Source organism: Pocillopora damicornis, chromosome 2, assembly GCF_964200805.1.
Source record: "Pocillopora damicornis chromosome 2, jaPocDami1.2, whole genome shotgun sequence".
NCBI lineage: Eukaryota > Metazoa > Cnidaria > Anthozoa > Scleractinia > Pocilloporidae > Pocillopora > Pocillopora damicornis.
The window spans coordinates 23,617,457-23,631,433 of NC_142671.1; the positions used below are offsets into that span (position 1 = coordinate 23,617,457).

The following is a 13,977-nucleotide window of genomic DNA, read 5'->3' on the forward strand; positions in this document are numbered from 1 at the left end:
AATTAACGTCATCCGCCATTCATTGTGCTTTTCTTTGCATGAATAATCCAACATGCAAATCAATCAATTATAAATCACAGCACGCGGATGGCGAGGGAGAATGCCAACTAAATGATGCTACGGCAGAGGAATTTCCGCTGGATATCATCCATTCGTCTCATTCTACTTACACTGTCCCTATTGTTTGACCACAAAACCAACGAGGACCATGTGACAGACAGACTATTATGGGCTGCTTAAACGATCCTACACTGATTCCATTAAACTCACAACCACCAGTTACTCTTATCGTCATATCATGTGTAATTTAAAGGGGCTCTGAATGGTTTCGACTACTCAGCGTTTGGCATTTTGACACTAGTTTGCTGGACGATGTAAAAATGCCATTGCAGTGCAACTGACAGGCATTTCTGTGTAAACAGATTCAAATAAGAAAAATCCCAACCTTTCGTTGCCCTGAAACATCAACAAAAACGATAGTCAACATTGGCTTTTTAGTTCTTGATGAATAGCAATGAAATTGGGATTAACAGTATTTGCGCTTTGGGACCTCCAACATAAAGTGGCTCTGAAACAAGTCATAATAAAGATATCTTGATAGGGAGCCAACGTCACTGATGTGTTATTCAACGAGGCCCTCATAAAGTAAATGGCAGAAGTAATAGAAGTGCCTGAATAGTGAAAACTGTAAAACGTAACGGACTGGTCATAGTTTATCACCGAAGGGGGGAAGGGCTCGAAGATTTTGGTTATGTCACAATAAAGTTTACTTGATTTATACACGCGATTCATACACGATTCGCACCTTTTTTTTCTTAATCGCATCTTTTTCCCAGCTGATGAGAAAGCTTCGCTAAAACACAAAACTAATCAGATTTAAGAGCTTGCTTAACCAATCAAATTGCAGAAAAATGAAAGACAGCTTTTGCAACTTTTTAAAAACCAGCTGAGTACTGGATCAGTAAAATATTTGTAGACTAAAAACTCCTGCATTTGAGCGACTGAATTTTGTAATATCAAAATGGATGTAATACAGTGGTAATTGAACTAGTTGAAATCCGAAATCATACCCGTGGTTTCAAATCAAACTCGCCCTCGAGTATACTTTCTGACCAAACTGCACTCCACCGAGTTCAATTTTCATTATTTCTTCTTGTGGCGTTAATGTTTGATTCAGGGGTGATATTATGAGAAGTTTGATAATATTCACTCCGAGGGGCTAACGAAACGGAACCTTAAGGAAATATACATAGCAGGGGTCGAGTTTCACGAAAACGGAACAACTTTTTCTGAAAGAAATATTTATTTCCAGTTTCTAAACAGCAACAAAATTATCTTGATCACTCTCATCACGAGCTAAGCTTGAGACGAGCTCAAGATGATTTGAAATGAAATGCACTATATCACACATGTCATGGGGAAATGTGCTCGTCGTTTGATATGTACACTAACATACCTGAGTTGATGAAACAGTCCTTATAATCATTGACACATATCAGGGCTTTTCCGTACGTTCTTGAAAATGCCCATCGTCATTTAAAAAAATTCTTACGCAAGATCGGCGTTCGTCGGGTATTTTGACAATGTAGTTTTTGCCAAGTAGGGTCGATTCCTTAGCGAGGCGTTCTGTTTTTTGAAATATTAGCCTCTTGTCGTTAAACTGACTGTCGTAAGTGTCTCTATGTTTCTTGCAGCGTATTAGAAAACACTTGTTAGAAACAGCGTCGATGCGCAACGATATTGTTGCGTCGTCACAATATTATATATCACTTGAAATTAAGAGAAGTCTAAACAACCAAAACGACCACTTCGTTGGGATAAGGTCGAGGGAAATTAGAATTATGTTTAAATTAAAACTTTAATGATCATAAATCTTTGCTAGAGTTACCAGTTTTGAATTGCCTATGAAACCTTTTTCTCAACCATGATATTCGTATCCACTACTGCCGTTGCGGTTGTTTCGACTCCTTTAACACAGACTATGGACATTTTAAATTTGTAACAACTTTCAGTACCAAAGCAATGTATACTAAACTCAATATTTAGCTGCTTATTGTCAAACGCTTGAAAGGTAATCTACAACTATACACAGGGATTAGGGACTCTTTAACATCTTTTGCCATGAGAAAATTAATTGCTAGCCCTGAGGAACAGGGTTAAACTATATCTATATATCGCATATTTCAAAAAATTTAGTATGACCGATTAGGCCCCCTGGGTTTGTGCTTTGTGTGGTTGTGTTCCACGCGTAATAATAATCTTGATGAAAAAAGTAGATCGTATTCGTTTTCCTATCGACGAAAGCACTATCTAGATCGTTAGGAACACCGGACCATTCTTCTGAAGTAAGTTTCGGGTACCCTGTACTTGTAGTATCTAATCCTTGATCAAATTCATAAACTTGGTTACCTTTAAAAAAGTAGGTATAATGATTAAGAGTAGAAAAGGCAGCATCGATATTGTCTGGTATCCCTGGCCAATAACCGGCTATACTTAGGGGATAGCCTCTGTACATCACGTCTCCATAATTGTAGTATTTCCAATACTCTGAACCTTTGAAAATGTACGTGACGTCCCCAGTGCTATAATCAAAAACTTCATCGGGGTCCATTGGGAAAGAAACCCATCCATTGACTATACCCAGCGGATAGGTTGGCATAGAAACGGTAGTTTCTGCGTCAAGTTTCCAGTAATTTGTTCCTTTCATGATGTAAGTCGCCCAAACACCATTCTGATGTTTACGCCAGCTAAAAATACTTTTCACTCTGGGGACACATTTACCTTAGAGAGAGAATGTAACGCTTAACTTAGACCAATTATGACATGACAGAACAGAATTAAAGACATTGGTATTCATACTTCCTGCACTGTAATTTTCGACATCATTATCATTTTTATAGTTGCCGCCATTTTTATCATCATCATCATTTCTTTAACTACTGTCATATATACGCGCTTTGTACATTGTATGCTCGAAACACAGTTGTAGAACATGGCATGCGTGACTCGTTTGCTACAATCAATTCGCACCATAAAGCAGCAAACGAAAATAGATATGTTGTATACGTAAAGATGATATCACAACCTGTGTAGCCTTGATTCGTAGTTAAAATGGTGTGTTAATCTCACACCTAGATCCTACCGCGTAACTGAAATGTACTTTCTACCGTTTGACCGTGGAAGGACTGAGTACGAGACTAATAGTAGATTAAACGTATTCTATCTCATGAATCTATTCTTCGCATAATAATGCCTCTCGTACATGACGAAGATAATGGCCGCCAATCTCAAAAATGCATAGAAAAATAAAATTGACCTAAGTTTCAAAACAATCTATTCTAGGCGTTGTTTGGCGACGTGTAAGAAACCGATAGCAGTTTAAAACCCATAAAACCGATGAAATAGCACACATTGTATTTTATATTAGGGAAGACAAATAGAGTACAGAGTTTAACAAATTAGACCAACAAGGTGCAACAAAAGAATAACATTCCACCGATGTATTTTATGGTAAGTAATGGAAGTATAAAGTAATACCTGCAAGACGCTGAATACCCGCGATATCGTCATCATCGAGACACACGTCTGTTGTGTCCAGGCTTATGGTTGGATACATAATGGAAGTCGAAACAGAAGAATGCTTCAAACCCAGACTATGTCCTATCTCATGAACTGCGGCACGAAATAAACTTTTACAGCCAGGTTGGACGGGTGAGATGGTTTTGTTAAAGAATGCTGCGCAGTGGGTATAAGGGATATTCCATTTCTCGTCAGCGTCAAAGTGGACCTCACCATGAGGAGGATAGAAAGCATGCGCATAACTGTTGCCAGGACCGTCGAATGGATACGGATCATTGTGACCATCTAAGACCAGATTTTTAAAAGAAATTTGGTTAACAAATGATACAAGGCATTAGCGGAACACCATTCTCTACGGAATATAGCTCTTATTCGAAATTCCAACATCCCCCCCAATTGTGTCAAATGCCCTAACCCATTTTTTTTGTGAATGGCAAAATCAACGACCGCGACTTTCTACACATTGTGCAAGCCTTAAGACTTGGGTCTTGTAAACCTTTTCTTCTGAGCCACTCGCTCGCGAAAGTGAACTTTTAACCTTACGCACCTTCTTATTCTTATTTCGCTGACATTGAACACCTCTTGTCTAAATTCCTCACCCCAGCCAGGCAAGGTTCAAATTCCCTACCCCCACGGATGACGGCCATATGCCCGTGGGTGGCGCGGGGGAATGTTAAAACTTCGCATTGATCGGCATATTACGTGACTTCCATGATTGACCACAGCTACAGTTCCCAGAGGAAAGGAAGCTATGCAAAGGCAGACAAGCGAGGAAATCCGTAACATAGGCCAAAATGCTTGCAGACGAAATAACGACAAATAGGTGAATGATCTATCGAGTACGTTAAGCAAAGCGTGCAAAGAGTAACATGTCTCGTAGACTGTATGCTTACAGCTGTTTCGAGAAAGTTTGTTGGAAAAAAGGACATAATTGCACGCGACAGTTTCGAAAAGTAATCTAGGTATCCAGTAATCAATGTTTTAATAAGTCAACTGAAAAAATAAATTCCTCCAACCCGCAATGCCTCGTCCTTACAGTAACGTTTTTCCCAGATTTCATTAGATCCTGAGGTCAACGTGACCTGAAAACTACCCACAATACCTTTCGAGGTTGAAGCGTGCATTTTAATGCTTTTATTCCGGTACCCTTTTTCGAAACAGCCGTATTCAAAACAACGACTGCTGTTATTCTAACTCCGTTCAGTTTATACTTGGGCAGTCAGCATACGGTGCGAGTCTGGCAAAACCTTGTCTGGTTATACATAGTTTTTAGTGAAAGTAAAAGCATGCACAAGGAGCACTCTTCCTTTTTCACCACGAGAAGAAAAAGCCACCATTTTGTATATTCTATCAACTACCGACACCCAACGGGAAGTCAGGGAGTTCAATTTAAAATTGTGATCACATAATGACATTCCTAGCATTCTAGAGTAGCTCTGGCTCTCCGTCAAAGCCGGCGACAGCGGAAATTCAGGCGGAAATTGTAACACGATAAGTTGCGAAAAATAACCCAAAGAAGATAAAAGGCGGAGAGGACTTTTCCAAGACAAGAATTGATAAAACATCCCTAAAAATTCAGCGCAAATGACGTTTTTCTATCAATTCTCTTTCTCTGATGCTTAACTGGAGTTGAAAAGAAAACAGATTTTTGAAGCTCTCTTGTTTTCCTTAAAAAACCCTAGCCAACATCCATAAAGCATCTTCCACCCCCCTCAGTTTTTCTCCATGTTTTCTCCAGTCTTGTTTGCACGCAAAGATTTCCTTAAAAAAGTCACAATCAGTTTTTAATATATTGTGAAATGGTGGAATAATTTACTTTTGGTGTTGATATTCATTCGCTAGGAATGTAAAAGATGATAAAAGGGTACAAGACATATACAAAGTGGTACGGACGAAAAAAATTTACTCTTCTGTCTTTCATCAGATAAACTACGCACGCAAAACAAGCAAATAATAATAATAATAATAATAATAAAATATATATATATGTAAATAAATGAATACACATCACTGAGACGCTACTAATTGCTGTTTCTAAATTAGTGTCATTGAAAAATGCCAGCAGCGGTAGGTAGGTGGCACAATTCAGCTTGCATCTAATCATGCTATTGAGGCAGATTTTAAAGTCACTTACTTTTGAGAAACTTGAGTTGTATGTCTACGTTACTGTTCAAGTGAGACTGCCGCTGGAACGTGAATCTACTTACTTCTGCCCAAACCCTAAATGCCGCCGTAAAAACCGCTGCAGCCATGGGTTGTACGTTAGCATACCAGATAAGATTTCTGTGACCCCACGAGGAACTTGATAGCGCATAGCGACGATTTCGAACCTGCAAACTGTTGATCTGTGCCAAGTAGGCGGTGCGATTAGCCAGATGTGCATCTTTTGCTGCCGTCTTAGGCTGCCGTGGAACTGGTTTTCTTCTGATCCACGATCTTAAAATTCTCTTCACTGTCTGCGGGCGTTTTTTTAACGTACGTTCGGCCATTTGTCGAATTTGCGAACTGCTGTCAAAGTCCTACGATCGGTTCAGTAAAATAAGAGAATGATGATACGGCGAGTGTCAAGGGCGCATGACCCATTGCCATCTAACTTACGCTCAATAAGTACCAGATTACTGACCTCTTTCAATATTCATTGTTTAAGACTAGTAAACATCATGATACTTGCCTCAAATGAAGGAGGTTGTCCATGAGATAACAATTTTCTTGAGGTGTGTGGCCTTGTGTCGCATTCGCTTACGAGCGTCGTCAATAAAATTAATGCCACTTGATAAAATATACACTCCATCTTTCAGTGTTGTCAGTCCTCGTGTGATCGGCACGGTTGTCTCTGCAAGTTTGACGAATCAGTTATTATCGTAAGTATAAGTATGCTTGTGTTGTGAAGTATAAAATTACATACCACTCAAATTACACCGGAAATCTCTGCTGGCGGGAAACTCTCCCATTGATGATGGATTAATTATCTTTGTTTGCTTGTGTGTGGCGTCAAACGAAAAAGAAATTTTGCCAAATAGGAAAACCAAAAAACCGAGAAAAAAAAAAAACGTAAAAGAATATCAATGCTTTAGATTTCCAGTCTTTGCCTCGTATCGCTTTCTTTCACTTTCCTATCGCAAATTTTTTTATACTATCTTGAGCTTTGCCGCATTTTGAAACAATCTTTGTACGGCTACACGACGTCACCGTCCCGAGCCAATTGTGTGTGTGAGTGTGTGTGTGAGTCATTCAGATTTGATTTGAAAAGGAACTTCCTTCCTTGCCGGAACTTTTTATCATACGTGGTACCTACATAAGAGAGTTATTGGAAATAGTTGAAATCCGATCAAACCATCAGTTTCATCTTGGGACTTCGAGATTTGAAAAGAAAAAGATCTTTGTTCGTTGACACTGTTCCAGCACTGCATAGCTTGAAATTATCGTAAAACGTATTAAAGGAAAATCTTTCAATGTGTGTGATTCATTTACGTATGGGGTATACAGGATATGCGTCTAAAAGAAACATCAGGAAAAAGAAAGCGAGGGAAAGAAAACAGTGAACCAAAAGTCGAGAGACGAAATGATAAAAAGGAAAATAAGAATTAAGATTGTTACTATTGTCGGCTATAACTTCGTTATATCATCGTGTAATCAAACACAACGACGGACTTACATTTACGAATAAAATATCTCGTTTAAAAATATGGGTCTTTGCTTATTCACAGGATTTCATGAAGCGTGTTGGTCTCCATCGGAACCTTTTCATGAACGTGCTGAGACCCAAATATTTACATTCTGCCATGTTCTGGGGCCTGACAGTCAAAGGTTGAGAGAGTGAATGATTAAATGGTATGTTGGAGGATGTCCCATCAATCAGGAAACCTTTTTACAGCAAATTTACTGTGTTTTATACTGGCCGAACAGCTTTCGACTTAAGTGAAGAGGTACTACCACAAAAGTGTACGGAAAATAAAATCATTAATTACAAGGTTGTTACCACATTTCGTTCGGCAGGAATAAAAAAAAAAGTTTGGAACTCTTTAACTCTACATGATATCTGTCTCATATAGACTTAAAATTCTTTGTCTTAAATTTCTTTTCCTCTCCATAAACAATACAGTACTCTGTCATTATTATCGTTTCGGATGTAGCTCTTCTGTCATAATCCGCAATTTTTTACGTTACACAATCAAAGAACAAAAGTGCCAAGGTATCCAAAAATTCCTTTCTTAAGTCCTTTTGTTTGAAAATTTAATTAAACAGTATTTCCTATCCAAATCTCTCTTCATTCACCGAAAAAAAAAAAAAAAAAAAATAACCCGATCACTTAACCCACAGGCCCCTCTTAAAAAGGATACTAACAAATATTGGCAACATTCGTGGTTTTGAGCCAATACCTTCTCGGAAGAAAAATTCAGTTTACTAAATATTTTTTCACTAAATGTTAAAACAATCTAATCCCCTTGGATTATTAGCCTTTGCCTTATTTGATGAATACACCGGCCGGCATGCTCATTAATTTGCTGAAGCTTATTCTTCTGGGGAAAATTAAATGAATTAGCATTTGAAGGTCTCCGAAAGCGTTAATGAATGCAATGACGTAAGCAATGCAAAGGCAGGTAGGCAGGCAGGCAACTCTTTTTTAACTTGCTATGTTGTGGTATAACATTCCTATGACTTTTAACACGTTCATAAATTCCCCTCACGCATCGTTTCCTGAAAAGGTCCAACCACATGTAAACAAACTGGGCATAGTCGAAGTGGTTGCGTCAAAAAACGTTGCGACTATTTCTTCAGTACTGTACATACATCTTTAAGCATGAGTTGTTCGCCCATGATTAGGAATGCATCGTGAAACAAGGAGAGGGAACCTAGTTTTTCTTAAGAAGGGCGCTTCAGAAAGTAATTCGCAGCGATTGAATTTTTTCAGCGTAAAAAGAAACTCTAGCAACTTGAACTGCCAAAGGAGACAAAGTTCAGGTCGAGAAAGCGGGGAGCTCGAGTAAATTGAGAGAAAAGGCTAAAAAAATGTTAATGAGTGTAAACCTAGAGTAAATTTAGGCGATCAGCATCTGAATTTTCCTGGCCTTAAATAAGCTTAAAGTGATGTAGACAAAAAATCTCCATATCCCATGTATATAGACGGCCATTGCTACTTAAATCTCGTTTTTTAAAAGAAATTTCATGGTTTCCAGCAGTGGAAAATTTGTGCTTAAAGGAGTTCGTGAAGTCAAATTAAGAAATGATCGCGTATAAGTTTAAGTCCAAGCCTATTGACAACGTCCCGATACACTTCAAAGGGTGTCGCGCCACTGTTAACTTTGGCGGGAATATAAAGAAGTAAACGCTAAGATGCCCTGATACTTTCCGGTCCCAAATACCGAATTTATTGATTAAAAGATAACCTCTTGTTGATTCCGACAGGTACGAGAGCTATTTCCTTTATAACTGTACACCATCAAAACAACCACACGCGGTTTTTTGGTACGTAACACTTCGGCGGATCGTACCACGCGACAATTTGCTATTTTTAACACAAATTTTAAGATATGTTTACAAACAAAAGGTTGTGCATGCACTTAGGACACGTGATGCGAGTTCAGATCTCCATGGCTCCGTTCGTCTTTTACGTGGAGTAAAGTACATTTACCGAGAGCCAATTTTAGACCATGGACAATCAAAAAGACCTGAATTAGATGCACAGTACGTTTGGGGCACTAAATCAGCAGAGTTTTAGCAAAAGTAAGGAAATCGACTAAGGTGGCCATTCAGCGGGAATTTGTGAGTATGGGCCATCGCGTGAGAAGCAAATTGACTCCATTGGTGATCCTTGAGACACAACACGCCATAACTCGCGCGTTAATTGGCACCGAGGCCGATAGGTTCTTAGGCACTTAGTTGCTCAGCTGAGGTTTGCAGCTATAAGAGTAATATATAGTGCAACAAATACGTAGCAACATGGGGTGACTCTTCTATTTGGTCCTATTTTGGCTCAGAATTCTTTTTGGACGCACAGGTGGTTTTTGATAATAAAATGCTTTTAAACAATTCATGTGGCTAACGCGTTAAATGGAACCTGACCGCCTTGAACTACTTCTCTTCTTACGAAGAGGTATTCATGTAAGATGAAATATTAGTCATCTAATCCACTAACTTAAGTCGTAAATCGTACAGTCCTGAATTGCCCTCAAATTTTATCATGACGAAACTATGGAATCAATCAAGTTTCCAGCACAAACTACCTCAAGCCGATCAGAATGTTTCTTCAAGGTTATCGCTTCCCATACTCCGAGACAGATAGTGTATATTTTCATATAAAAGGGATTTAACCTCTGGGAATTCAGAGAGGTTTATCAGGCTCTCCAAGAACCGGTAAATTCATTGATCGAGCTGAAGGGAACCCAGCAAGTTATGTTGTCACTAACCGCAAGCATGTTACGAGAGCTGTCGCACATGATGAGTTCCGTCGCATGAGAACAAGGACATTTTGTTTATTTTCAGTCCGTTTTCAGTTTGCTTACCAATTACACGTAGACTCACTGACCTAAAAGTATCATTTCAAGGGACATGATGAAGCATTAATTGAGGAAGTTCAAGTTCACGTCTAGTTACTGCGGGTCTACACAGATAACAATCTGGTTAACGCAACTTTGATAAATTAGATAAGTGTTAATCTTAAGTTTGGCCAAATTTGAATTTTAACAGGGTTGTTGTCTAGAGTTCATAAACGTCAGTGTCAATCTTAAAATTTCCTCGTCTGCATCGAAGGTGATTAAATGTTTCACAATCAAAACCTCTCATTAGCATCGAAGGTAAATTTCAGAAAACACAAGCCTGTTTATTAGAATAATTACATGATGATATTCATAAAATTCAAGTTGTCGCATTTTCAGCAGAAGAGTTTCGAAAATAAGACAAAGTAGTTGATATTATGAACTCTTCATTACGCAATTAATTAGAAATCACCCTCGCCAACTGTTGACATATTTTGTTAAAAGTTTTAAATCATTTGGGTTGACGCTGTACTTTAATAAGGTTACGGTTGGGTTAAGGTTAACAGTTATTTTTTATTTTATTAATTTGCCGAAATTACTATGCATGAACAATTGCCTTCTCTAACTTCATCTGGTGATATATAACGTGGTGTCCGTGACCATTACAAGCATAATTGAACGTCCTGTCAGCAAGTCATGAAAAGGAAGTTGTATCGAAATGGATCCTATCAAAATAAATCCAGTCTTTCCCTTCCCGAAGAAACTTAAGCTTACGTTGTAGTGATTCACTTGGAGATCACAAGCATTTGGCTTCATTCTAAGGATTCTTGTATTTTATCTATGCTTACTGGCTATATGAGGGGCGATATCGTGGAAAAAAAATTGAAAAAAAAGAGCCCTGCTCAAGCGCTCAGGATCAGAAGGGCAGCATTAAACCTCAGAAGTTAACGGAGCAGCACTTTTCTCAACTCGCTTATATTTTTAGCTTCGTCAGGTTTGAACTTTGCACATCTTGTTCCCACACACATAGTCATATTTAGACTACTGTGAAATCAGTATATAATTCGAAAAACACTAACCGGGGAGGTTGAAAACAAGTGTCTCACTGAGATCAATGAGAATTTAAGTATCAGGTAGTATTACTGTTTAGATTGATGGTAAAACAATCTTTAACAAAATTCGCCCACATCCATGACGCAAATTACTGAGCTTCTTCATGGGTGTTCATTTTTATAATTGATGATGGTGGTGAAAAGAGGAACAAAACTTCAAAACAGAAGAATAGGAGAAAAACAAAATGAAGTTGTATAAATATAGGTCTCCCTTACCTGGAGATAGTGGTTTTCACCAAATTCTAACTCTGCTCTCGCTTAGTTTTTCGTCTTTTGATAATGTGTAATTTACCTGGATTGAACTGCCATTTATGCATTTATTGGTACGCGCAAGCTGGTCACATGTCAAGTTGCGCTAAACGAATAGAAAAGCATATTCAAATTTAAGCGATCAATTATCGACCGCATAGATATTGGATTATAGACACTTTATTTATGTAATTAAGAAGGGTAAATTCTCGTACGTTAATATGAACAAGTGCTTCCTTCCTGCCCGGAAATGTTTATCATATTCAATAGATATCGTACGTAAAATCCCATCAATCCGTCAGTTTAATTAAAGAAATTTCAATAGCAAAAAACATATGTTCATTTAAATCGCTAAAACATTGCGCAAGTTTAGCTACGTGTTTAACTGTTTAGCGAGGTCAAAACAATCTACGTTGAAGGTTAAGTAAAGAAAAATTTTTTAAGACTGTTCATGAAATTTTTTGGCCCCTAAATTAGTTTCCACGTTTATGGAGTTGAAGCCTTCAAGGCCCTGACTAAATTGCCCAGAGTTAGAGATTGAAAGCGCGACAGGCAAACTGCTCTGAATCATGTAGTCAGGCAAATGCAAAAGGGGTCATATTTTTATGACCGAAAAAAAAAAACGTTAATGCGTTGGTAAGATGTAACAAGAATGAGTATCCAAACAATTATAACAGTACATTTAAGGTTAAATAGTTGGTTTACTCCTAACAATTTTCAACAGAACAATGAATTAAAAATGCAAGTAGAGCTAAGAAACGAGTGCAATTCTTAAAGTAACAATAAAAAAGAACAGTTCTTGGCAAATAACCTACATTCTAATTAAAGACTTTAAAAATGTTACCATCGAAGGAAAATAGAAATTGATATTTTTTACACCAGAGCCTATTACATTAAATCAAATCTAAAGTCTTCATAGAAGAAGGTTGCGCTTTTGCAAGCTGAGAATTGCAACTGTTCTACAAAGCACTTTTAACTTTTCCTTAAAGCCAATGTTATTCATGTAATAGCTCTAGATCTCAAACGATCTTGTTGTTTCAGCAGCTATCTTTTAAATCATACATAAAATTGTGGAGTTGCTTTCCTTTTCTAAGAAAGATCCGTTCAGTTTAGATCTATAATTATTCCGGATGAAGAGAAATGCATTGGATCGTTTTCCAGGGTTAATAAGGCACATCTATTTTAAAGGACGTGGAAAGACTCCTTCGAAAAATTTCTATTCCTATCGTCCAAAATAATATTATAGTGAAAAGATGAACACCGAGTCATCTGATATTTTGTTCCTGTTATAATCAAAGGACAAGTGTGTAACACCTTTTGGATTCCTATACTTGCCCAACTTTATTTTATAAGTAGGGTATCATCAATAAACGGATGCTAACAGGGATTCAAAAGGTCGAAAAAGTGTATTTTACTGAAACTTCTACATGTATATTCTAAGTTGTAGAGCGTAACATGCGGTTAATGTGTGGGTTAAATGGAACCTCAACTATTTCGCGCATTCAGAAGAAATCCTCTTTTTACGGAAAGGTAAAATAAATCACAAGATTGTAAGCAAAACGTAAATTTTTGTGTTTAAATTGCCTCTCTCAAGGGTTCTAATCCAGTTCATTTGAAACGAAAAATCGCTTGAGGCGAGATCTAACACTTCGTACTGAAAATCTTTTAAAGAAAATCAATAAAACCTTTTGCCTGATAATAAACATTCCTGAGAAACGGAAATGTAAATGGCAAGTATATATTGAGTTCAATCAAGACTCATCGAGATTACATTCATTACTTGCTACAATCTTTCTTTTATGAACGTCATGCCACCGCTGTTCACAAATTCGTTCTCTTGTAATAGATGTCACATGAACTCTACACAAAGCATCGATGTCGTTTCGAAGAACACTGTCAAGGACTAAGAATTCATTTGAGGACATGCGAAACCAATTGTACCCATGTACTGAGAATGACTATTCTACTCCGTATGATCATGCCATGATATTGTTGAGGCGGTCGTGTTTTGTAAATCTCCCAGACGGTCACTAATTGCTACAATATCTTACCTTTGAACTTACTCTGTTTAATAACAAGATGAAAGATAGTTTACCTTTGAAAAATTATTCACATTATTCGTTGGGTACTCACTTTCTCGTGTGAGAACTCCTGCTCCGAGCTACTCCTGTGTGATATCTATTCCTCACACATCAACGGCTCGCAGTAAATGTGTTACGATACAGTATTTCACTTTCACTGACACAAGAATGTTAAAAAAAAGATCGATTAACTTAGCGTTTAAGTCTTTCCTTTATTGAATTGTACACCTTGCACTACCGTGGATGGAAAACCATTACTGATTTGCTTCATAAAAACAATTTTCTAATCCCTTAAAATGAAAAGGTTTCATTGCAGTATAGATAGACTGTAGTTTAGATAGACTGTAGTTTAGATGCTTCAAGGAAGATCCTTTGCTCTCCTTCCATGTTATATTTTACGTAATACTGACTTATCTATCCCCTGACCCTGAGGTGAATTATAAGTGTCTTTTTGATACCCTACAAGCTAATTAACTAACA

General features: G+C 37.7%; 2 protein-coding genes across 2 annotated transcripts in view; one reads left to right on the plus strand and one right to left on the minus strand.

Annotated features, from left to right (window-relative positions):
- The window catches only part of LOC149050386 (uncharacterized), a 23,491-nt gene extending 22,712 nt beyond the window's left edge, over positions 1-779 (plus strand). Inside the window, exon 3 of the mRNA XM_089195174.1 lies at positions 1-779. This exon is cut by the window's left edge and continues 78 nt beyond it. Within this exon, the coding sequence (XP_089051300.1) occupies positions 1-188 (188 nt within the window). The 3' untranslated portion in view covers positions 189-779.
- A 505-nt stretch (positions 780-1,284) lies between these two features.
- Positions 1,285-11,507, minus strand: LOC113669026 (uncharacterized). The gene is made up of 5 exons (XM_027185121.2): positions 11,384-11,507; positions 6,251-6,412; positions 5,714-6,098; positions 3,538-3,864; positions 1,285-2,781 (listed from the first exon to the last, which is right to left on the minus strand). The coding sequence occupies exons 2-5, from the start codon at positions 6,368-6,370 to the stop codon at positions 2,168-2,170; spliced, it is 1,446 nt and encodes a 481-aa protein (XP_027040922.2). The 5' UTR covers positions 6,371-6,412; positions 11,384-11,507; the 3' UTR covers positions 1,285-2,167.
- Positions 11,508-13,977: the final 2,470 nt, after the last annotated feature.

Excerpts from the sequence above, each read along its gene's own strand:
- LOC113669026 (XM_027185121.2), bottom strand. The coding sequence starts at position 6,370 with ATGGAGTGTATATTTTATCAAGTGGCATTAATTTTATTGACGACGCTC. Across the intron at positions 6,099-6,250 it reads GACAACCTCCTTCATTTGAG|GACTTTGACAGCAGTTCGCA; the intron begins GCAAGTATCATG and ends AACCGATCGTAG. Across the intron at positions 2,782-3,537 it reads GGGTATTCAGCGTCTTGCAG|GTAAATGTGTCCCCAGAGTG; the intron begins GTATTACTTTAT and ends TCTCTCTCTAAG.